The sequence below is a fragment of the Galeopterus variegatus genome, unplaced genomic scaffold, assembly GCF_000696425.1.
Source record: "Galeopterus variegatus unplaced genomic scaffold, G_variegatus-3.0.2 Scaffold266, whole genome shotgun sequence".
NCBI lineage: Eukaryota > Metazoa > Chordata > Mammalia > Dermoptera > Cynocephalidae > Galeopterus > Galeopterus variegatus.
The window spans coordinates 387,693-413,611 of record NW_007726377.1 but is presented as its reverse complement, the minus strand read 5'-3'; the positions used below and the strand labels follow the sequence as shown (position 1 = coordinate 413,611).

Sequence of the window (25,919 nt, the reverse complement as noted above, 5' to 3'; positions counted from 1 at the left end):
ACACAATAACTAATTACATTGTATATTGACAAAATAAAAATAAAAAAAAAGAAATACTTACCTTTCTCTATTCGTTTTTCCTATTTGTAAATGAAGGGCTGCGGGATTGCAAACCTCGGTGTTGCTCCCACGCCTCGCTCAGCCAGTGAGCGGGAGCCGGTCTGTATGTGGGATCCGAACCCTCGGGCGGCAGTGCCGCCGCGCCTCCCAAGCGGCGCACTATCCAGTGCGCCACTGGGCCGGCCCATGACTACTGTTTTCTGCAAAGCCCTTGCCATGTATGGTGACACAACACTGGAGGAAGGGATGTTTCCAGGCAACAAAGATCTGATTCCCTCTCCTACCCTCCAGGATTCAAACACCAGACCACTATCGAGACTGTGACTATTTTAATACCAGTGACTCCATTTGCCATCGATGCCTCAAGGACCTGATGTGAGGAAGTTTTTCTTTGAACATCACACAAAGCCAAAAAGATCAGTGCATGGTATACAGAAGGCATGAAGCCTACTCACTCTTTGGTCAGAAGAGGACAGGACTTGAGCAGAAAGCGTGAAAGTGCCGAGTCCTGGAAGTAGAGGTCAGGTGAAGCTGTGGGGCTCTTCAGGTTCAAACACCGGACGATCACGTACAGCACGGCAGCCACTGCGGCCAACTTTACCCCATCAAATACGGCCGGGAGCTCGGGGGTCTCCAGCATGGCGTTCATCTTGATCTGGGGAGCAGAAGCACAGGTCTGGGTTTGCAAATACAGAGAGGAGGGTGGAGCCCACCACACTGCAGAGGCCTGTTGTGCTAAGAGACACGATGGCACATCATGATCCAGATATGTTCTTGGGGTCCACCCAGGCAGATACTATCAGTACCTTGCAGCTACCAACAGAGTGGCGACCACCCAAACCACAATCACACAGTCCTGAGCACTGATAAACTGAGTAGGCTGCTGTTTTCTTTTTTTAATCTCATGAGAACTTCCAGGATAAGCAAATTGGAAAATGTTGAGCATAGTGTCCTTTAGAGAGTAAAAAAATAAGACCAGTTAGAGAGGCAGGAGCAGGAGTGGGGGTAACACTTTGATTTCTGTCAACAGGCCACCTCAAATGTCTCTGTAGATTTAATTTGCACCTGGTGCACCAGATGTGTGTTAAGTGCTATGTTTACAGCCTTGAACAGAAACATAGGATGTGATTGCTGGTGCCACAAGGTGTGGTTGTACTGCCTGCTGGCTCTACCTCATTATTTTCAGAACAGGCTGAGATAAAGCAACCTCTGCCTGAGTCGGCCATCTGCTTCATGAAGGCACCTGGCGCTGGTGTCCAGTTCACACTCAGCCCAGGTCACAGAGGTCCTGGCTCCTGGGCTGTGAATGGAGCTTGGCCAAGTTTTTTTCCTGCGGAAGGCACCTGACTACAGCAATTAGTCCCAAATTAGGCTACAAGTGGGCCAAATTTGACCACTAGACCAAAACTTATAATTGGAGTACAAGAAATGTATATGCATATCTGACTCTCCTAATATTTCATCTTTTCAGGTAATTTTACCATATATATAAAACACACACACACACACACACACACCCCCCACACACACCAAACACATAAAACCAAATATCAACAACAAAAGTAACAGCAACAAAAATCCAGTATTTTCCTTGCTGCTCAGTAGAAAAAATATAACATCAGCTATTACCTTAAAAATCAGGGAAACCACAAGCTAACAAACAGGAGAAAATGGTAACTCGCATAGCCAAAGTAGCTATGGCAACAGCTTCCCCGGAATGGTTTCAAGTAGCCTCTGCTGAAAACACTCATCATGAGAACTCTGGTAGCCAATGATGGAGACAGAGGAGGCAGGACAAAAAAATTTCCAAAAAATGTGTTTGGGGTATAATTAACTGAACTCTCCTGATACCTACAGCAAGTCCAGAGATCACTCAGAAACCCTTTTCTAAAATCAAGGTGACTTTGGCATAATATAGGACCTAAATACACTACAGACGATCTCTGGCAGGAGTTCTCAATTCAGGGAGGAAAGGAAATCAAAGATCACAGCTCCTTAACCAGCCTTCCACCATCAGGGCAAGAAAATAATTTTTAAAAATGTACCTGACATAATTTCAGATTGAGGCTAGACCTCGGAATATACTCTCAGCTGCATCAACCTTTGAACTTTTACAAGCAGTTTTCTTGAAACTTAACTTCTGGGGACACATCACCTCACTCCTGGGGTCATGGCCCCTGTAGGCTATCTATAAACCCCTAAAATGAAGGTTCTTAACTTGGGTCTGTGGGTCCTCTAGGGTCCACGAACCCCCCTAAAATCATATGTGCAGTTTTCTGGAAAGAGGGTTCATACCTTTAATCAGATTTTCAAAGGGGTCTGTGGCCTAAAAAAATACACAGCACTGCACTAAAAGATGCACTCGGGGTTTAACCTGCAACCCTCCTCTCTCATCTTGTTGTAGCCCTGCCACCTACACTAGTCAAACCAATGCTAAGCAAATATCCAAGATGGTGAAGCTTATTAATGTAGATGTTTAAGTCTAGCAAGTAGAGTGCTAAAAACAAAATCCATCATAAATTCTAAAGTTTTTCTGGCTAAATGCTGGTAATATGGAACTGAAACAGAAGTTCTTTCTCGTCACTTTGTGGGAAAAAGAACGGCGTCTGCAACAGCTGGTTTTACCAGTTTCCTTGTTGGTCTAGAGAAGACTTACTGAATTAAAAAACAAAATAAACAAGTCCTTCCCTTCCTGCTTCTAGTTACTACTTACTAACATAAAAGGAGGTAAAGAGGAGAAGCAACAATGAGTCTTAGAAATACATACCTATGTCACTTACTCCTCCCTGCGAATATTAATTTTCATTGAGGAGTTGAACAGTTGGGCCGGTCAGGTCAGATGTCTTATTCAAATTAACCTAAAAGCTGAAAAGATTGGATGGTGATGTATTATAGAATGAGAAAGACGAAATTTAATTGAAACATAAACACAGTCTAAGTTTCTCTGCATTTAAAGTCTTTAGGGAAAAAGACAATTTCTTTAATTAACATGTGTGCCATACTCTTGGATGTTTGGCCGTTTTAACAAACCTGGTGGGGGAAGCCTTTGTGAATCCACCAGGACTGGTTTCCAGGAAAAGTTAGCTGCTGCACTCATAATTCTGGCTAAAGCAACTCACACTGCTTTTACATTTTATCTTATAACATGATCTTCAAAATCGCCTAACAGGATGGGTGTCCTCTCTGTGTGACCAATGAAATAATTTAGCAAGACTTTAGATCAAGACAGCACAGCCAGTTGATCCATTCCTTCCCTTCCAAACATATAGCAATGACCAAAAAAAATATGAGCTGAGAAAAGTAAAAGGGCACAGATAGGCTCAAGAACAAGGTACCAGAAACAGAACAGAGCCAAAAGCAATGAGTGAGGACTGGCTGCTTTTCATGCTGGGTCTAGGTCCAGACTGGGGACCACAGGCTGGCTGCTGAGGGGCACCAGGAGCTAGAAGTGCTCATTGTGAGACAAGGACCAGAACTGAGCCCACTGTAAGAACCTGCTAATAAATGATCTGTGGCTTCCCAAGCAGAAGAGGAAGCAAAAAAGAGAACGTGGGAGAGCAGCCTATGAGGTAGATGCTATCATTATCCCCATTTTACAGATGAGAAAACTGAGGCATAAAAAGTTTTAGTAACCTGCCCATCACACAGCTGGCAGATAGAAAAGCCAGGATTCATATCTGGCTCCAGACAACCTCCCCTTAACCACCATGCTGTGCTACTCAAAAGCAGGAAAAACAGAGAAAAAGAAGCAAGCAAGTAAGACAATAGACGGTTCCAGAAACACAAACAAGACACCAGAAGTTTGCCCTCAGTCACACAGCTATAAAAAGCAGAGCTGAGACTTGAGCTCAGTTTTTTTCTGTTCCACCAAAATGATTTAAGAAGAAAATGAAAACCAGCTAAAGGAGAGAATCACCCTTCAGAGTAGTCTTGCTCTACTTCAAATTTTTATTATCTCTTCATATTCTGAGACAAATTAGTCACAGAGGACCAGGTTTTGTTGAGATGGGGCCTGAACAGCAAAGTCTCCAGCCACATCACAGGGCATTTGATCTCACCAGGCTCTCTCGGTGCCAAATGAAAAACAAGGCATGGACCAGAATGAAGATCCTGAATTTGCAGCCCACAGGTTGGTGCTGCATTTGGCTGGCGTTTTTGAAAATTGAGTGTATTAGTTGCCAAGTTATAAACACCAGGAGATTTCAGATAAAAATCTAGATTTCTGGTTTCTCTTGAAAATGAAATCAGAAGATTTTGCAGCATGGAGCCAGCATTGTCACATGGTAAGGATGAATGGAGCTGAGTGGCGACTGCCCCCTTCAGATAGGGCATGCTCTCTCCAGGTTGCCACAATTCCCACCACTCCCGATTATGTCCTCAACACTGGGCCCACTTTAATTATCTATGGTACCTGAATGGTCCCTGTAGTCATCTGAATATGCAACCCTTGAAGAAAACTAAATTTCCTTCTAGCCCTGGATAAGTCTATATTGATGGAATATTCAAAAAAATATTATCAGTATATGTATAAATGATAAATTCATAGAAAAAACTATGGAAAGGCAGAATGGCAAAGCCTATAAGATAACAAGATGTAGTATCTTTTATTTGTTCATATTTACATGGATGTTTGTTTACATCTTACTCCACAAACTACTTCAGGTGGCTTCAACAAAACACCATTACTGAATATATATGAGGTTACTTCAAAAGTTCATGGAAAGGGCCGGCCTGGTGGCGCACTGCTACAGCGCGCCGCTTGGGAATGCGGTGGCGCTCCCGCCGAGGGTTCGGATCCCACATACAGACCGGGTCCCGCTCACTGGCTGAGCGAGGTGCGGGAGCAACACCGAGGGTTGCGATCCCGTTGCCGGTACCGGTCCGGTACGGGCGCGACACTGAGGGTTGCGATCCGTTGCCGGACACGAAGAAAGGGGGAGGAAAAAAAAAAAGAAAAGTTCATGGAAAGATTCATATTAACTTTTTTTTATTGTTGGCTGGCCAGTATGGGGATCTGAACCCTTGACCTTGGTCATATTACTTTTTAATTCTATTTTTCCATGAACCTTTTGAAGTACCCTCGTATGCATACAGAAATATTTGGAAATGTGGTAGACTGCTGATTGCTTTCCAACAGTAAGTCTCTCTTTCATCCTTAGTAACAGAAACCTGGGAAATGTGCCTAGCTGAAAAAAACTATATACCCCTGACTCTCTTGCAGCTATGTGACTGTCTTAGTCTGGTTAGTGTTGCTATAACAGAATGCCTGAGGCTGGGCAATTTATAAAGAAAAGAGGTTTATTTGGCTCACTCACAATTCTGGTGTTTGGAAAGTTCAAGACTGGGCGGCTGCATCTGGTGAGGGCCTCATGCTGCTTTAACTCATGGTAGAACTCATGGCAGAAAGTAGAAGGGGAGCAGGGCATATGCCAAGAGGCACAACCCAGTCTCTTGGGAACAAATCCATTCCCAATGGAGTGAAAACTCACTCACTTCTGTAAGAAGGCATCAATCTATTCATGGGGGTAGTGCACCTTGATCCAAACATCTTCCACTGTCCTTACCTTCCAACGCGGCTATATTGGGAATCAAATTTCAGCATGAGTTTTGATGGGACAAACCACACCCAAACCATAGCAGTCCATGTGACTAAATTCTGGCCAATTCTAGAGGGGCTGGTCTGATTTCTGGGAAGGCTCCTTAAAAGGGAGGGAGTTAACCCTTCTTTTGCTCTTTTCCCTTATGCCTGGAATGCAGACAATATGGCTGCAATTCCAACAAGGCCATGAAGTGACCTTGAGGTCACTCTAGGAGCCCCAGTAAGAGGACAGCAGAGTAGAAAGAAGTCTGGGTCCTTTATAATATAAGGGAGCCACCATATGAGACCTAGATGGCCTGCCTCAGGATTTCTTCTACAAGAGAATAAACAGTTTAAACCATTGTGATTTCTAGACTCTTTTACTCTGCAATTTCTAATGATACAGAAGGAAATACTATATAACTAAATCTTCACAGATGCTAAAATCTGGGTTATAAGAGTAGTGGCAATTTCTCTCTTTTTTTCTGTTTTCCAAAATTCAAAAAAAAGCTTTAAAATAACAACTAACAAAATCTAAGAAGAAAATTTAAAACCCTGAACAAGGAAAATACAAGAGTACTTCAAAAAGTTCATAGAAAAATAGAATTAAAAGATAATACAAATCTTTCCATGAACTTTTTGAAGTACCCTCATCCATATGTCAACATACACAGCAATTATGTGTGTGATTAAGCATAGAATGTATCTGAGCTTTCTGAACGTCAGGGGAAAAAGAACCCAGAGCCTGCCCCGTGGCTCACTTGGGAGAGTGCAGCGCTGGTAGCGCCGAGGCCCCAGGTTCAGATCCTATACACGGATGGGCATCCGGTGCGCTCACTGGCTGAGCGTGGTGCAGACAACACCGTGCTGAGGGTTGCGATCCCCTTACCGGTCGAAAAAAAAAGAAAAAGAAGAACCCAGTTCGACCTATAATTCTCCAGAAAGGAAAAAAAGATAAACATATGTTGTGCTCTTCTACCCAGGAGCATGACAGATACTCCGTAGAAACAAGACTTTGTGGCACAGAATTACCAAAAAAAAGTGGGACTTTACATAAGGGGACCTTGAGTGATGTGATAGACAATGTCCTCCTACAACTTTTTTTTTTAAATAGCAAAGGCAGTACAGAAATAATTTCCTCAACCCTCGAAAAATGCCAGCTTTAAAATTCAGTTAAATTCAGGGAAGGCAATCCCATGAGAGATTTATAATTATTGTGGTCCAAACATGCAGCCTTGATCCAAGACTCGAACCTGAAATCCTGAGGAGCAGGTCAGTTCTTCTACGTGTCCCTAGGGCTACTTCCCCTGAATTTCAGCGGGCTTGATGTACCTGACTACCTACTGTGTGCCCAGCATTGTGCAGGACCACAATGAAGTAGAATTCTCATTTCACCTGGGGAGAAAAGAAGTCTATATTAAGACTACATATTCTTTAGACACTCAGAAAAGAATAATTAGTCCAGGAATAAATTAACCAGAAAAGGACTCATAGAGCAACTAGATCTAGAACTGAAGCACAGTGAATGAAGTGTAGGATTTAGAAATGTGTGAGAATGAGAGTGTGTATGTGTATAGTGCACATATACATAAGTGTTGATCCAGGAATTAACAGGCAATTTTAGAATGAAACTCGCCATGTTCATTTTAACTTATTTTGCTGCATTTTATTTTACAGTGTTCTTTCTTTCCAAGTCCAACTTGCCACTAAATATTAATGTTCTGAACTTGTTCCAGACATAACAAACTCACATGTCATTGTACTATTTTGTGTACCCCTCCCCCTTTTCTAGGCAGGTTAAATCCAGGTGAAATGAACATCAGGCAGCCTAGATAGGAGGGCTGGGTTTGTGGATCCCCACCCCAAGCCCCTGCTCCATCTCCACGATGGGCGGCGCTTCCTGCGTGCTGGTATCAATCCTCCCTCAGCTGGCTAGCCCCACACCTCTCCCGCCATTTTAAGAGTGGGATTTAGGTGCTGTAAATAATAGAATTCCATCTGTAGTCTCTACATTAACAAAAGAACCCAAGGTGCTGCCAAACGCCCAACATCTGGTCATTAAAGGAACTTGTGGTATTGCCCTTGGTCTCTGAGACATGCTAGACGGGTATTTCCACCAGTAGGGAAGGCCTGGGCTGTTCCTCCCACGCTTCTCACTGCTGTCCCATGGCTAAGAGCATTATTTTAAGATTGAGGCACAGATGCAGCAAGAGACAGGCCACGCACTGGGAAAAACTCCAGCCAGCAAGTTCTGAGACCTGCGTCCTTGTGCCTTCTCTGCCCCTTCCTAGCTGGTAACCTTGAACAGGTCACTTAGCCTCTTGTGCCCAAAGACCTCATCTGTAAAATGAGAGGGCAAGATTACAAGTAGATGATGCCAAAGGTGTCTTTTGGCTCAAAATGTCTGAGATTCTAGGGATAGAATTGCAGTCCTTGGCTAAAGAGCACAGGAAAAAGCTATCTCTGTACTTCGTAACCGAAAACGGCCACTGTTTTCCAGCCTTTACACAATAAGTAAGAACTAACAACCCTCTGGGCCTTTGTTCTTTCTTCAGATAAATTAAATAGTTATATATTTTCAGCTGTGTCATTTATGCCAATAATTCTGTCATCTTCATTCCACCTGCATGAGCTAGTGATGATTTCAGCCTTATAATATTAATATTCACTGACAATACAAAACTTACAGTAAAGAAAGAAAGAACAAACCAAGCACAGATCTTAAACACATAAAACCTATTATCTAGTATAGTGAGCTGAACAGTGTCCTCTCAAAATTCATGTCCACCTGGAACCTGTGAACGTGACCTTCTTTGGAAATAGGGTCTTTGCAGATGTAACCAAGTTAAGATGGGGCCATATTGATTAGAGTGGATCCTAACCCCATGACTGGTGTCCTTGTAAGAAGAGGGAAATTTGGACACAGAGACACAGACACACAGGAGAGAAGGCCATGTGAGGATGGAAGCAGAGACTGGAGTGATGTATCTATAGCCAAGGAATGCCAAGGAACACAAAGGATTGCCAGCAACCACCAGTGGAATAGGCTTTCCCTCAGAGCCCAAAGAAGGAACCAAGTTTGCCAACACCTTGATTTCTAACTTCTAGCTTCCAGAACTGGGACAGAACATGCCCAAATTACCTCTCATGACTCAGCAGGTCCACACTCCTGTCCTTTACAGGCTGAAGAGACCTTCTGCCACACCCTTTTGAAAGGGTCCTTATTACCCAATCAATTCAGACCACGATCAGCTAAGAGGCTGGTCTCAGCACCTCGAGCCCGAAATGACATAAAGGACCTGGCAACAACAGGGCCAAACCATGTTTTTCAAGAAATGCCAAGAGACATTTATTTTTGAACACTAAGCACTGGATCAGTAGATACTTTCAGCAACTCAAGCCAGGGGGGCGCCCTGGGGAGTGGCTTGAGGTAGGGAGGCTGGAAGCAACAAGGAAGGAGAAAGCCCCTGAGTGATCTGAGCCAACATCTCTTACAAGTCAAGTCCTAATGGTGAAGGGATTGCCCAAAGTCACACACAAGTTAGTAAAAGAGAAGCAGAGGGACTGACAGACAGTTAAATACATTTATGCTAACATTGCCCTTAGTCGAGTTCAAAATTAAGACCTTAAAATTGCCTTTTTGTGCAAATTGGCTCATATGATAACAGTTTTATTTAACCACATTCTTCCACAAAGTCATAAGGTCACATACGCAACACACTGAAATTTCAGAAAATGGACTACAAGTTCCTAGTAAGAGGAAAGTCACCCAAGGCAAGAAAACATGATCCTCACATTTAAATGTCAGGAATGGCTACTAACCCATGGGCTTCCACAAAAGAAAGTCACTAAACTAAAGATAGCTTAAGATTGAGTTTCCAGCTAAACACATACCTTTAATTGAGCACTTTACATGCCATTACTGAATCCTGAAGGCAAGCTGGCCTTTCCCATTAGCAAATAACCCTGCCGAAAGAGTAATACTTCCTCCTAACGAAGTTAGGTAGAGCACTTAGTAAAATCACTCGCAAAATTGTTTTCTCTATCACTGAGAAACCATTCAGTCCATACCTGAGAGCAAACAAAAATAATCATAAGCCAGGTGTTTTCTCTATGAACATTCTAGAATTTTCTGAGGACAGGCATTTTAACAGATTTGATAGTTCTAAACATTGTATTTTACAAACCTATATTATAATTAAATTCTGAAATATCAAAAGCAAAATCTCAGTTTACCAGAGCCCAACAAACTCATTGCTTAGTTTACTGGAATTTTTAAGAGAAGGGTACAACTGAAGAGAAGAGCATCTCCAGATTTATTGCACAGAAGAAACTTCCAGGGCATGTCTTAGGAACAGTATAGATCCTGCCCAATCTTCTATGTTTGCAAACAAGCTTCCAAAAGGAGGAAACGGAGATGAGGGTGGAAGTGTAAGACCCAGCGTATGGCACAGCTCTTGGCTGAAGAACCACTGACCCCATGAAACTCACCAAGGCAGGCAAAGAGAAAGTTCGACCAGAGCTGCAATAGAAAAGGAACTTACAGTTACATTCAGTTAAGGAGAAAATAAAAATAGCTGGGAGTCCTGAGCATTCTGGTTTCCCAAGGCCCCCAGTGCCAGAAGAGAGCACAGCGCTTGGCTAATACACACACTTCCAGGCCTGTGATGAGAACATTAACATGGGCAGCCCATTTATAACTATGACGGTCTTTCATTTCACCATGTCAGGAACCAAGAAGTAGACCTGTGAGGAGACCAGACCAAGAGGCCAAGCCCTTTCCTCCCCAGGAAACAGACTTACTCTGTCCACTCACCCACTGCGCAGGACTGAGTCTGCTTGCTCTCCTGCCTCTCCCAGCTCTGTGGCTCTCTGATGAATTCTGCCAGCTGTGGGAGCAATAGCTCCCCTCAGGGCTCCACCTTTAACACCAGAGCCTTTAACACAGGGCCAGACAGCAGGAAAAGCTCTAGGCTCCTTGTCCTTCCAAGACAGAGAAGGTTCTGAGGGCAAGAGTATACAATGTGCATGGCATTTTAAGGCATGCTTTACTTATTTCTGTTTTATAAATACATCAGACGCTGTGAGTAGAAACAGGATCGCCTGCCAGTTTAGAGCAGCAGGCTTGGAGGTCACACGGATTCCATTGTGACCAAGTCCTAGAAGACAAACACTACCAGGGAAACGTGGATAAATATGGAAGACTAATTGGTGCTCAGGTCCTGGGGCTGAAAATGAAGGGTGTTCTGGAATAGTCCCCCAACTGGTGCTGAATAACCCAGCCCCAACATTGGGCCTCAGGGAGCCCCTCCCCAGCTTCTGCTATCAGTCGTTTGTTCTGAGAGCAAAAAGAGCCTCACCCCCGACTTCCAGGTCACAAACCAAGTGCAAGGACCCAGAGGTGCTGCTGGATTCTGGATGTCAGAGGAGGGAGGGGATTCCATTTGTGTCACTATGCTACTCATTTCCAATGGCATTTTGAGTTATTCCATACCCCTTCACCCCTGCAACATGCTGTGCTGTGCAGCTCTGCGTGGGTCACTTGCCCTCTCCAGGGATTTTGAAGCTTAGCCTAAGAGCCCATGAGGTATAACCGAACAACGCAGGTTTTAGAATCAGAGGACCTGGGTTTGAGTCCAGGATCTGCCAAGTGATGTTGGGTTAATTATCTAACTTTGTAAAAGTTTACTTTTTCTTCTATAAAACAAGAGAGGGAAGGTTACATTAAAGATTACTGTAAGAAGTTGATGGAATTATGAAGGCTAAAAAAACAACTTATAAAATATCCACAGATATACTTGAGATAAGGTTTGTAAAATGCTTTGAGCTCTTTAGAGGAAAGCTGCCTTATTAAATATTTGAAGATTAGAAAAATGTTAGTTAAAAACAACTGTAAGAGAATTTTAACACACGAAGCACATGGGAATTGGTCCCGAGGAAGTCCTGAGCCAATCCTGAGCTTGGCTTTATCAGATCTTTGCATTGAGGATAATGAATGATCTAGAAAAAATAAAAACTCAAAAGGAAGCCCTCTGGGTTAATATATGTTGGGGTCTTAACTAAGCAGATTGCTTTCCCAAGTCAAGAGACAGAAGTAAGTTACACTCTCAAAGGTTCTTATGTCCCCATTTGTCCAACACAAACACCCTACCGTTGCTCCATGCCTCACTCCCTCCTCCCTCCCACTCTGGAAGCAAGTTTTCTCAGCCTTCTTTAAAGCCCAAAGGCAAGTCCCAACTGCCATGCCTACCCCGCCAACAGCCTTCCTCCTTTGGCTTTTGTCCAAACTTGGCCTGTGTCAGGCAGGAATTTGCTCCAAGTCCACCTCCGGTTTACTTCTAAAATACCCCACCCCAAAGAGCAGGTGTGCCCACGTGAAACTGAGAGTGGCTCTCGCTCAGACTTCCTCTGCCGGGCTTTCCCAATGCACATGCGCATATGTGCTGCCGCCTGAAAGGCAAGGAACCGGCCATAAAAGAAGACAATTTCATCAGAAATAGGGGAAATGCTTCTCCATACTTGGGAAGGAAAATAGTCCCATTTACCAGAAATTAATTTACCTGCATAAGCTGGGAATACCCTCATGGATAAGGCAGCGGTTTGTAAATGAAGAAGACAGAACCCACTGAAAAAGTGTCAGCACCACTGGGGGGATGTTTGCAAGTACAACACCCTTCTGACATTCTACCTTACTCCCCACAGGTACCAAAGGCATCAGCTTCATTCTAACCTCTGTGGGAGGCTACAAAAGAAGTATAATACATGACATTCATGAAATAATTACAAAATATTGCAAATCCATATATAATAAAATACTAAACTCTGAAGTACCAACTGTAAATACTAGAGGAATTCAAATAACAGACTCATAGTTGGGGAACCATGAGAGGAGACAGACAGACGGTGAGAAGGAGGGGTGGGAGCAGACATCAGGCTGGGCTCCCAGCTGAGCCAAGGCCCAACAATACTGGGCAGTCAGGAGCTGGGCACACAGGACAAGAGGGACGGGTTTGCGAGCAGAGAGGGTGAGTCCTTGTGGAACGAAGCTTCAGCGCTTTACTTACAAGGGAAACTCCCAGTGTCAGCTCGGAAGATGGTCCCACCCATATGCTGCTGTGGCCATGTGCATTGGGCTATCACACTGTGTTGTGCATGTGAGTGACTGATAGGAAGCTGTGGGTGTGAGAAGCATTTACTTGGCTTCATGTTACCTGACCCAGGGCTGTGTTGGACAAGCACTGTCATTCACCATTTGAGATTCACTGCAAGCCTTCCATGGTATCTGGCTACTTCTGCACAACCTGCTGGACTTTACAGTAATCTTCATTGGGGGGCTGCGATATTGTGATATATATTAGTTTTCATCTATGGTTGCTGGCTCCCCAAGGCAGGGCTCTAACCCTCCCCTGCCTTTCCGTCTTGGAGCTGGATATAAAGAAATCCTCTTACTTACCTTATCTAATTGTACGTGGTAAGACCCCCATTTCAGGAAGGGTCCTGCCCATACCCAGGAGGAAGGAGGGCTGCACAGAGAGACCAAGAAGAATCTGAATAGACAGGCCTTGCTGGGTTTCTCAGTTATTGTTGGATCATACCCTTTTTGTCCAATTACATTTCTACACAGTTGTCCATGCTTGAATCATACCTATGTAATAAAGTTTCCATAATAACCCAAGACCACAGGGTTCAGAGAGCCTCAGCATAGCTGAACACGTGGAGGCTTCTGGAGGGTGCATCCAGGGAGGGCATGGAAGTTCCGCACCCATTCCCCCACACCTTGCTCTATGCATCTCTTCATCTGTCTCCTTTGTAATATCCTTTATAACAAAACAGTAAACGTAAAGTACACATTTCCCTGAGTTCTGTAAACTGCTCACGCAAACTAATCAAACCCAAGGAGGATGTCATGGGAACCCCGATTTATAGATGGTCAGTTAGAAGCACAAGTAAAACAACCATGGGCTTGCAAATGGCATATGGGGGAAGGGGCAGTCTTGAAGACTGAGTCCTTAACCTGTGGGATCTGGTGCTATCTCCAGGTAGATAGTGTTGGAATTGAACTGGCGCATACCCTGGGTGGTATCTGCTACAGAATTTCTTGTTTGCTGGTGGGGAGAAATCCCCACTCATTTGGTGTCAGAAGCATGTTGTAAGAGCATAGTGGGAGAAACTGAACTGAGTTTGCGTTTTTCCACCCAGAGGCCCATCCCCTCTAGGACCTAAAAACTATACCATTTCCCACCTTCACATGTTGCAAGTGCCCTTTCATAACTAGAAAATTTGCTAGTCTCATTTCTACATAAAAGTGATGATTCATATCTCTTTAATCTCTGCTGGGGATTCTGGTCTATGCCCTTCTAATTCAATCCTCTTGTTTAAATTCTACATGAATTTAAATTTAGGGTGTTGAGCACATAATGGACACTCCATAAATATTTACTGATTGACCGAGTCTGTGGAAAAGGCATTAGCCTAAGCTGTCACCATTGTGATCCCCTTGAACAGAATTTTCTTACCAGGAGATTATTACATTATTACATAGTTATTCATGAATAACTGTCATACACTGCATCAAAAGAGAAAGCTCAATGTGACCTGGGCTGTCAAGCAGCTTTTGGATATTTTAAAGAATGTCATGAAGTAGTTCAGGCAAATAATTATCTATCCAAGATTAAAGTTTTCCGCTATCTGTCACTCAGAGGAGCTACTGTCCAATGTCGTATTTCTTTCACTCTTTTCCCTGTTTGACTAAAAACCATCTTACTAGGCTCAAAGAGTTATAAATCTATTTCAGAAACTACTGTCTCACAAATAAAGAAATATAATTCAAAGCGAAAACAGACTATTTTAGGTAGCAGAAGGAATGAAAGACTCCCCAAGAGAGGGTAGATGGAAATCCACCCATTGCTTGTTGGCATTTAGATAAATACTGAAATACCACCAGAAGACTCATGATTTCTGCTACTTGCTCCAAAACACACAATGCAGTAAAATTGTCTGTGGTATTTTCCAACTGACATGAGCTTATTTGATCCAGAAAATATACATTTAAATACAATTAATCCTAGGTTAACCTAGATCAAGAAGTTGGTGGAATTATAAAACAGGGTTCCTTTTTAACACCTAAGGAAAATGGAAAAATCCTTAAATATCTGTGGTATTCTGAAAACGGGTTTGTGGAAATAGATAGGAAAATTAGTGTTACAAGGATTTCTGCTTCATTGAGATGCTTTCTGTGGGTGTCCTCTGATGCAGGGGTTGAGGGCTTCTCACAGGCTTTAGCCTGAGTCACAGCTATACTACTTACTAGTTGTGTGACTTTGGGTAAATTTCTTAACTTCTTGGCACCTCAGTTTTTTCATCTGTTAAATGGGGTTAAAAAGGCCTTCCCTGGAGAGGCATTGTGAGGCAAAAACGAGATCCTGTAGGTCAAGCACCCTATACCACAGCATCCTGCTATTACAATAAAAATTAACAATGCAAACAGTGTAAACTTGGCAGCTGTGTGCTCACCAGAGAAGGCAAAGGAGGGACCCACTTCATCCACCAAGCCTAGAGGATTCCAATCCAGAGCCGAATGTCTGGATCCTCAAGCCTCGTTAGTCTGGTCTTCCACTCGTCTGTGAACAATCACTATCAACCCCAATTTAACCATCTTTTATATGTAACCATTGGATCTCATACACACATTCCTTCCCCCATTCCAGACCAATAGCTTCTCTGTTGGCCACCCAGAGAAAATATTAAATCTGTGAACCACAGGTTAGAGATCAAAGACTCTCATCCTGGGATCCAGTATTGCTCTTTAGCTCTGACACCATTATCTTTAAATCACCATGTCTTTAAATGAAGGAACAGAACTAGATGATGACAAAATTTCATATTTGTGTAGCTCTACAGTTTATCAAGTGTTTGTAATTTTAATATATTACCTCATTTACTCCTCAAACATGTCACAAAATGCATTTGTGTTGACAGTGGAGACCAAATACATAATTTAGTGTTTACAGTGTGTCCTCAGATATTACCTCATTTGGTACTCACAACAGCTATGTGAGTTATTATTAATGTAAGCAAGAAAACTGAGGCCTAGGGACCTTCCCCATGCCAGGTCCTGCAGATGGCTCTAAGAATTCAAAGAAGCAAGGCACCCATCCATCTTAGGGACCATTTGCAGGGCTAGATGAATCCCAACCACTTTAGCCCCATCAACAGAAGCTCTGTAAGGCCTCTTTGCATCTAAAGAGAGACTTGAAGAAATTTGCATTCCTCTTATAAGCCCTTTGGTGGAAAAGTCAAGATTTCTCTTTCAATTTCAGTGCAACATCCAGCTTTCTATGTAGGGTCAATAAATAGACTGATGGGTGATATTAATAATAGACCGAACCAAAGGCACTGTGCTTTCTAAATTGTGAAAAATATCCTTGACTATAATCTACTTGGCATTTTCCATCATGTCACTATTTAGAAGGGTATATTTTCCAATGTCATTGACAAGAATAAATGAGGACTTTATTTACAGGATCAGAATAGAGGAGGGAACTGCAGCCATGGCATTTGGAACCTGAGAAGCTTGTCTACAGTGTGAATACAGTTCAGGCCACACAGGGAGCTGTGAGGGGCTAGAAACTCAGCAAACACTCACGGAAAGCCTCCTCTGGGCCAAGCACGAGCTGATGATGGGATACAGTGTGTCCAGGCCCCAGGGAAGATCATGAGGGCAGAGGCCTTTCTAGTACAGCATCCAGCAGAAAAAGGGCTCCGATAAATGCTTGCTGAACAAATGACAAAAACAAATGTTTCCCAGCCTTGGAGACTCCAGTGCAATCACATAATCCTAGGAATATTGTCTTTCCCTCAATTTTTAGGAAGCAGTAATGTCATTAGATACGTGAGAAAAGTTAACAGGTTGCCAAACACTACATGAGAAATCCACGAAAAAGCATCATTCCATGCTAAGTGAATAAAGCAAGGAGCAGAACAGTATGCACAGGATTTTACCAGTTGTATTAAAAAGAAAGAAAAAGGATAGAGATGTCTTCACACGATTGCTGGGATATGTAGAAAATATCTCTGAAAAAATATATAAGATACTAGTAATATTCATTGCCTCTGGGGAGGAAGGTTTTTCACCCCTTACCATGTTGTACCATTTAAATGTTATACCATGCAAATGTATCACCTGTTTAAAAGTTGGGCTGGCCCCGTGGCGCACTCGGGAGAGTGCAGCGCTGGGAGTGCAGTGACGCTCCCGCCGCGGGTTCGGATCCTATATAGGACTGGCCGATGCGCTCCCTGGCTGAGAGCGGTGTGGGTGACACCACACCAAAGGGTTGCGATCCCCTTACCAGTCACGAAAAAGACAAAAAAAAAAAAAAAAAAGTAAATAAATATCTCTACAGACAAATAAATATCTCTACAGGACAAATTACCCAGTTTCTCCAACAAATTGCAGGGGAAAAAAAAGAAAAGGGGACCTATAGTTTAAAAGAGACATAAATGGTACAGCAACCAATCACAATATGTGATCCTTACTTGAATCCTGATTCAAACAAATTAAACTTTAGAAGAAAAATACTTATGACATTTTTAAAACAATTGAAAATTTGAACATGACTAGATATTTCATGTTATTAAGGAATTGTTCTACTGACTGGTTAGCTCAGTTGGTTAGAGCATGGTGTTATAACACCAAAGTCAAAGGTTCAGATCTCCGTACTGGACATCCACCAAAAAAAAAAGAAGGAAGGGCTGGCCCGTGGCTCACCTGGGAGAGTGTGGTGCTGGTAACACCAAGCCCACGGGTTCAGATCCCTATATAGGGATGGCCAGTTAGCTCACTTGGGAGAGCGTGGTGCTGACAACACCAAGTCAAGGGTTAAGATCCCCTTACCAGTCATCTTTTTATTCAAAAAAAAAAAAAAGGAAAAGAAAAGAAAAAGAAAAAGAATTACTGTTAATTTCTTAAAGTGTAATGATAGATGTTTAATAAAGGAGTCCTTAGGGATGGCCAGTTAGCTCACTTGGGAGAGCGTGGTGCTGACAACACCAAGTCAAGGGTTAAGATCCCCTTACCAGTCATCTTTTTATTCAAAAAAAAAAAAAAGGAAAAGAAAAGAAAAAGAAAAAGAATTACTGTTAATTTCTTAAAGTGTAATAATAGATGTTTAATAAAGGAGTCCTTATCTTTAAGAGATATCATGGAAATATTTATAGATACAATTGTATTATGTTTGGGATCTACTTCCAGCTACTGACATTATAGCAAGTGTTTAGGTCATGCAAATATCACTAAGAAAACTTTATTATTCACTCCAAAAATAAACAACAACAACAAAAACAAAGAAATTACTTTTGGAGGGCTCCCTTTTATTAGTGTGGACAATAAGCACTGGATACACGTACAAAAATAAGATCTCATTAAGACAGAAAACCAATGATCTCAACTAATTCCTCAACTCAACTAATATTTACAAAATGTTCAACACATGAACAGGGACCACGCATGACACAAATATGACTGGAAACCTGTGTTTGCCTCACAGAGCTTAGAGTCCTGCACTGAAGCCTTTCAAACTCAGGTACCAAATGGCCCCCTCTAAGGGGAAAAACTAGTTCTGTTGGATCCCCCTTATTAAATAACTTTGTATTCGCTTCTTAAATTTAAATCGAATTACTTTTATCCAATTATTTATTATGCTATTTCTTAAAATGTACAAACATAAAACTCAGCATAAACTTCCTTTAGCACTTTTACAATTATGGAGACCAAAACAAATTTACAAATAAAGACAAATAAAGTACTCACAGTAAAACTCAGAGGAACTACATTAAAGTAATGAGACTGATGCCATTTTTCAGACCTGAAATGCCTGCTGATGATGTCAGTGTGGTCCCACCTGCCCCTGGGCAGGTCCTATGAGTCCTGAGAGCCTACACCACCTGGCGCAGTGTGACAACTCCACCGTCACTCTTTTCTCAGATGGGATCACTGCTGCAGCCTTCATTTGCACAGTGCTCTGTGGTATCATCTGGCTTTGCTTGACGCTACTATATCTTTTCTGCACGAAGCCCATCTCTGTATTTTTCACCATAGTGGGGTTTAGCTGGCTCCAACACATCAGAAATTCACACACAAATGGGGGACACTGAGGTCATGTGGGTGGACCCTAATGTTATAATAAGGCATCTCAATGTTCCAGGACAGGCTTTACAAATATTTCCAATTATCATTAACGTGAAAGCAAAAAGTCCGAGTGTTCTTAATCTAATGAGAACTCAAGGAACCTTGAGAACATATCTGTGGCTCTGGCCTGGGAAATCCCCAACACAGAGTGAATGTGATGATGCTGCAGGAGGTGAGCTGCAAGTGCCATGGAGCCTGGGATGAAAAGTCACATTATATCTCAGAAACAATCTGAGCCATCACCTGAGATCATGAACTTAATAAGTTTAAGCACACGCTTTTAAACAAACGATGGGTAAACACCACCAAATAGCCTTACTTGATGCAGGCCAGTTGCTGCGGTCCCACCTCAGCCTCCTCCCTCCTCAGTCCTTAAGAATACAACATGGCACTTCAGACAGGAACAAATCCAGACCCCACAGTTCATACCCCTATAAAGTGCTACAATTGCATGTCAATACTGTGTAGTCTGTGCTACCTAAAAAACTGGGCACAAAACCTCAACAAGTGATGCTGCTGCTAGGTTAGCTGGATTCAAGGGATGGCCTGGTTTCCTAGCAAGAGAGTAGCTGGCACTGTTTAAGGAAACTGAAAAAGTGGAACCACTCCTTGAACAGAATTCTCTACTTTAGGCCCTCCCAAACGCCTTGATGCAATGGCCATTAAGTCAATCTTTTTATCAAGTTAAATATATCCTCTTTAGACGGTGCTCTTTATTTTGAGATACTGACCTTACAACATTTTTGGTGCTAAAATATCTCTTCTTAAATAAAATGGCAATGATGAGAGATGACAGGACTGTTGTATTTCCTTATTTAAAAAAATTAAAATTTGGCAATCCTGTTGGACTTCCTGATTTTTGTTTTTTACTGCCCTTGTGAACATGACTAAGCAAACAGTATACAAATACATGCCTACAGTAATTGTGCACAAATGGGGGCAAAATTTCAAAGCTTCTATCTCTTTTATCCAAGAGAGATGGGAAAAAGTGTAACTAATAACACCCCCTTCTCCTTGTATTACATAATATGGTATCTGTGGTACAACTGATTAATAATGTGGATGCCCAGCAATGAGCAAAGGGCAAAAAGTAATGACTCTAGATTAGACTGGCTGACTAACATCTTGAAGATCCAATCCAATTTCAAGGTGACTCTAAATCAGACTCAGAGGTAAATAAAAGCAACATAAAGATTAAGGCACATTCAGATAAAAGAGGAAAAAATCCTAATAGGCAAGATCTGGGAGCCACAGAAGACTGTAAGACCATGCTTAAATCAGTGTGATTTTTTAAAACATAAGGGTAGACACAGAAAATTCAAATATGAAGAACCCTGAAAATTCTGTTAGAGTCAGCTTCAGTGAAAGCCTTTGTTTGTTAGTGAGGCCAGGTCAGGCTCTGACCTATGAAGTGGAAGAGAGATTTGGAGATCTTGGGGAATACTTCCAAGGACAGCAACAAAAATCATGTATAGGCCTGGGAAAGATGCTTCACAGAGAAGAAAGTGTGAGAGCTGGTTTTTCCTGGGGTGAGAGCAAAGAAGGGGTGGGGTACTAAATAAAGCTACCTAAACAGGAAGTCCTGTGATGAAGGGCAGGGCTCCCCTGTGAGGCCCCAAGGCAAGGACAAATAGAGCAGGTGCTTCCATGCAAGAGATTTGATTAGACATAATGTGTATTAGGGAGGCCAGGAAGCTTTTCTGGAGACCAGCGAGAAACAGCAAACTTCCCCTAGCAATTCCAGCACATTCTGCCCAGAGGGCAAGAAGGGCCCAAGATCTAATGCATTACTCATTCTTCAATGCCCCAGTGGGGTGACCTTTAGAGAAGTCCTCCATTTCACTCGGCCTCTTCTCTGGCTTAGAGCTGCAAGACATGGAGAAGAAAATATGTGCCCCCAGACAGCCCCCAAATGCTTTAACTGCTGCCTAAATAAGACTGGTTCTTAGCATTCTTAGAAACAGAACACAGTTATCTAAAATAGATGAGGGCTGGCTGTTTAGCTCAGTTGGTTAGAGCTTGACGTTACAACACCAAGGTCAAGGGTTCGGATCTCTACACTGGCCAGTCACCAAAAAATAAAATAAAATAGATGGCCTTCATAAAAATATGGCATGGAAGCTCTTTTCACACTGCTAAGAAATATTAAGTGAAAAAAAGCAAGGTTCCAAGTAGCATGTACATAGTGCACTATTGTTTGTGCAAAAAGGGGAGAGGGTGCACAGAATATTCATAATTAATTTGTTTATAGATGTATAAAATATTTTAGAGGTTCATGGAGCACTTCCAGCAGATGAAGAAATCAGTAAAACTGGTTGCCTCTAAGAAGTGGTGGTTAGGGGTGGACAAAGATATATTTACTACGGGCCGGCCCGGTGGCGCACTGCTATAGTGTGCCACTTGGGAAGCGCGACGGCGCTCCCGCCGAGGGTTCAGATCCCACATACAGACCGGTTCCCGCTCACTGGCTGAGCGAGGCGCGGGAGCAACACCGAGGGCTGCGATCCCATTGCCGGTCCCGGTCCGGTACGGGGGCGACACTGAGAGTTGCGATCTGTTGCCGGACACGGAAAAAGACAAAAAAAAAAAAAGATATATTTACTACTATCTAACCTTTGTGCCTTTCAAATATTTTCTTTCATCGTGCGAATGTATTACCAATTTTAAAAAAACAAACTTTGAATGAAAAACATTACATTTAAAAAAATTTAAATAAAAACAATTTAAAAACAAAACAGTCTTTATGCAACACACCAAACATACTTACTAATCTGGTCAACTGTGTTCCCAGCACACACCAGATGCCGGATTTGTTGAACTTAATTGAACCTCCACTTAAAGACAACAAAAGGAAATCAGAAACCAGGCAAACCCAACGGTATCAATGTTCCAGTTCTCTAATAAGCTCTTTACCTGTCTGCAAAATATCAGAGAAGGGGTCCGTGTGTAACAAGCCCTTCACCCAACTGGGCCCAGCACACAAGCTTCCTGGGTAATAGTAGGGCTCATTATGTGTCTATACCAGCCATTTTATAAAAAGAAAATGTTTAATCCAAAAAAACATGATGCCCTGGAACCGAGACAACAAAAATAAATCTACAGATATGAAAATGATCCTTAAGGGAGATAATGTCAGCACCTATATGGTTATCAAGTTAGAAGTAACAGCATACGGGCTAAAAATGTCCTTAGGCATATTCTGGCCATATTTAGTCATACAAAAAGGATGGACCATGAAAAGCTGCCAGACCGTGTGAAGAGGCACCCTGAACTTTCCAGTGCTCTCTTCCTGGGGATAGCTTAGCCCAATAAGAAACAGGAAGGCTTAAAACACCTTGTGTCCCTGGCCATCTACTCTCTTAAATTGGTCAAGGAGTATTCAAAACTCACAATGCAGTAAAAATTGGAATATCATAAGCAGTAGGTCATGGTAGAAATTCTGCCACATGGAATTCCATTATATTGAAAGTATCTCTCTGCCAGGGCTTTTTAAAGAGCCATATTTTAGGTAAGACAGACTCTGCCCATCTTCTACAGGACCAAAGAAATTGTTTGTGCTCTGGGCAGGAGCTCTGGGCAAGGGCAGTGGGAGCCACTATAGTGTATGTGGACCCTGCCAGAGATTACCAGGAGAAGGTGTAAATGAAGCAAGGAATAACAGCAAATATGAAACCCCTCCACCAAGACGTTATGAGAAAAGAGAGCAAGATAGAGAGAAAGAGGCCCATTTTCATACACAAGCAAAGCAACAAAAACTATTTTATTCTAAAATGGCTGAGCTCTAGAATAGCCTAAACAAAAAACCAAAACTCAGAATCAACTCTCAAGAAAAATAAGGCAAAAGAAGGTACCAAACAATAAATAGCGATAAGCTTTGGCTCCATCTAGAAAACAGACAAAAACAGAGAGGGGAAAACCAAAGGTGACTGGAATCCTCCAAAAAATAAAAGTGACAAGCATCTTTCCATTAAAAGGGAATTGGCTGGCAACCTGAGAGTGGCTATTTGTTAAAACTGTGAAGATAGGGGCTGGCCAGTTACTCAGGTTAGAGGGCTATGTTGGTAACATCAAGGTCAAGGGTTCAGATCCCCATACCGGCCAGCCTCCAAAAAACAAACAAAAAACCCAAAACTGTGAAGGTGATAAAGGAAATGAAGGTGAGAGTAAAAAGGGAAGAAAAGGAACTTCCTGGACTAAAAGGAGAGGAAAAAGGCCGTTCCATCGCACTTGCCGTCTGGTTTATTTCAAGCTCTGGAAACGTACAGGAAAAACACAGATAAACCTGTGAACAAGCTAGATTACCAGCAAGAATCAGTCACACACTTCTGTTTCTGCCAGGCCAGGCAGGTGCTGCTGGTGCTCCCCCTACTCGAATGACTAAGTAACTTGCTTAAATGCATTTGACACATGATCCCTGGACTTCCGAAAAGCACTTAATACAGTGGCTCATGAAATCTTAATCTAAAAATGTTCATCCATTTTATAATCAAGCTGCATCACAGTGACCACTGGTAAGGAGAGAATGAATATTTAGAAGGATACAGTGGAGATGGGTATCATCAGGGACTCTGTTTACTACTTTGAGGAATTCCCCTCTCCCCCTTTTTAAAGAGAATTAAAAAAAATTTGGAATCCAAAAAGTGTAATTACAAGGGGGGAACTAACAGAGAAACTGAGTTACTTAATTCAATAAAAGACAAAAAAATAGATAAGAAATAAAATGCAATGTGACTTGGAACTCTCCACAGATACCTGAGCTAAAATAAAATCTAGAATATGTTAAATTGGTGGGGGGGGGGGCAAGGGAAAAATTAGCTCCTGATAGAAAATAATGAGTGGTAGATATTAAGACAAACTGTATTAAAAAGCAAGAGAAAGCAAAACTGTATTAAAAGGCAAGAGAACATCATATTTAGCAAATCTATAGTGGTTATCATGTGCCAAGCACTGTTCTAAATAATTCAGATATAGTATAGTAACTCCTGTACTCCTCAAAACAGCCTTCTTACTTTAATTATCATTATTCCTGTTTCATAGATGAGGAAACAGAAACTCAGAGAGGTTAAGTAACTTGCCCAAGGTTATACAGCTAGCAAGAGGCAGGACTAGTACTCAAACCCAGGCACTCGGGCAGCAAAATCTTTGCTCCTAACTTCTCAGGGCTCCCTTAGAACTTAAACACTGAAAGTGAGAGAACTGAGCCGGGAATGAAATACAAGTCATGCACTGGCTATATCTAGGACCAACCCTCACTCATGGCTCTGTGATGACCAGCCAGCCCTGTGACTGCCCCAGGCCTCAGTTGCCTCACCTGTGCATTGAGGAGACTGAATTAGATAAGCTCTACCTAAGATGTCTCCAATTCTAAAATGTCACAAGTCTATGCTGACAATCAGCAGTATATGGACTGGTCTGCCTTCTGACTGGCTATTCAAAGGTTAATTCATCCTACAGTAGGCAGCGAGTTGTGTCGAGATTCTCTGCCTTCTGACCTTCAGAAGATTATTATGTCCTCTGTATTCGGGCAAATGACAGAAAGTAGTGAAAGGGGGAAATAGATGGCTTCTCATCCGGATTCTGCTTGATGTGGGTGTAGTGAAATGGCCCTCGAAAAGCTTTGGGCGCAGATCACTTTGACTCTGCCAAACCTGCAGTGTCTCCAGCTCCCTCTTCTGAGCCTGCTCTTGGAACCTGCCTTTGGATTGCAGGTGAAGCTGACAAACTGGAGATGGAGCAATGAATATGGAGGAATTGGGAAGATGAAGAGAGGCAATCCATGATAGTTCAAATTAAGGAGTTTCATAGTGGCTAAGTAAACAGCTGTCTTTTGGTATAATCCATTCTGTTTGCTAACACCCACTCTTGAAAGTTAAAACCCAAAATTCATTATGGGTGAATTCAACACCCACTTCCAACCTAATGGACCTCCAGAAGTATCCTTCTCAAACTAGGCATTAAAGGTCGCCCAGAGAGCAATCTGTGGGTGGAGAACGGCTTCACAGATGGGTCATGCAGTCCTCCCTTGGGAGTCCTTTCTCAGCATCCCTGACAGGTGGCTGTCGTCCGGCCTCTGCCTAGACACTTCCAAGGTCGAGGGGGCTGGCTGCCTTGTTTGGCAGACATCCTCCTGCGCTGCTGGACAGCTCTTGCCGTGGCGAAAACCCACGAAGCGCCTAGAACAGTGCCCTGTGCGGGGCCGAGCTCAGTAAGTGTGCTTCTAAGTGGGTCAAAAGCTGCCTCCCAAGAACTTTAACACGTCAGTCCTGGGTGCGCGCCTGTGGAACCCCGAAACGCAGAGGCCCCTCGGGTATCCGGGGCAGTAATCAGGCCCCTCGGCCCTCTCCTTCCAGGTGCAGATCCTGGACCTTCGTTACCAAGCCTGGACAAGCAGACCCCTCCCCAAGAGGCCCCAATAATGTGCACCAAAGCGGGGATGGCAGCCAGAGAGGCCGCGCTCGGGGTTATCCCCAACCTCGGTTTCTCGGGCAGAAGAAGACAAAGGGCCTTCAAGAAGGCGTAGGGCCCCCCACGGTCAGGGCTGCCCAGCCACTGAGCGAGCCGGCCCTCAAGACGCTCGCGGCGCCGGGTGACAGGTCCCCGAGGATCCCCGAGGATACGAGACGCGCAGGCTGCGGCGCGATGGGCCAAGACACTCCGGGGACCGCGGGGTTCAGGGGTTTGACCCGACGGATTGGGGGCGCGATCCCGGCTCTGCGGAACTCACTCAGTCTGGTTTACCTGTGCCTGGTTGCCTACAGCGGCCCAGCTCGCCCCGAGTCCGGTTCCCGAAGCTCCGCGGCTGCCGGCGGCGCTCATGGAAATACAGCCGGAACCTCTGGCCAGTGCAGCTCCCGCCGCTACCGGCCCCGCCCAAGCAACCGCCGCCACGCCCCTGACGACCGCTTCTGCCACGCCCCTAACCACGGGAACCCGCCTGTTCATTGGGCAGCCCAGCCGCTACTCTACTCTCCCCGAGGGCTCATTGCACCCGGGGGCAGCCCATTGGTCAGCGGAGCTGCTCCTCAAAATAGAGGCGGGACCCTTAGCGGAGAGTTCCTCAACAATTGGTTACTTTTGACATCTTTAGCCTGTGGA

General features: G+C 43.3%; 1 protein-coding gene across 2 annotated transcripts in view; it reads right to left on the bottom strand.

The window, feature by feature from the left end:
• The window catches only part of ABHD2 (abhydrolase domain containing 2), a 107,080-nt gene extending 81,370 nt beyond the window's left edge, over positions 1–25,710 (bottom strand). The window contains exons 1-3 of one of the 2 annotated variants that reach the window (XM_008566716.1): positions 25,563–25,710; positions 2,828–2,925; positions 516–715 (exon numbers count right to left, since the gene is read on the bottom strand). In XM_008566716.1, coding sequence (XP_008564938.1) covers positions 516–709 — 194 coding nt within the window. In that variant the 5' untranslated portion in view covers positions 710–715; positions 2,828–2,925; positions 25,563–25,710. The remainder of the gene's footprint in view (positions 1–515; positions 716–2,827; positions 2,926–25,562) is intronic. The other variant, XM_008566717.1, reaches the window with a different exon arrangement.
• Positions 25,711–25,919: the final 209 nt, after the last annotated feature.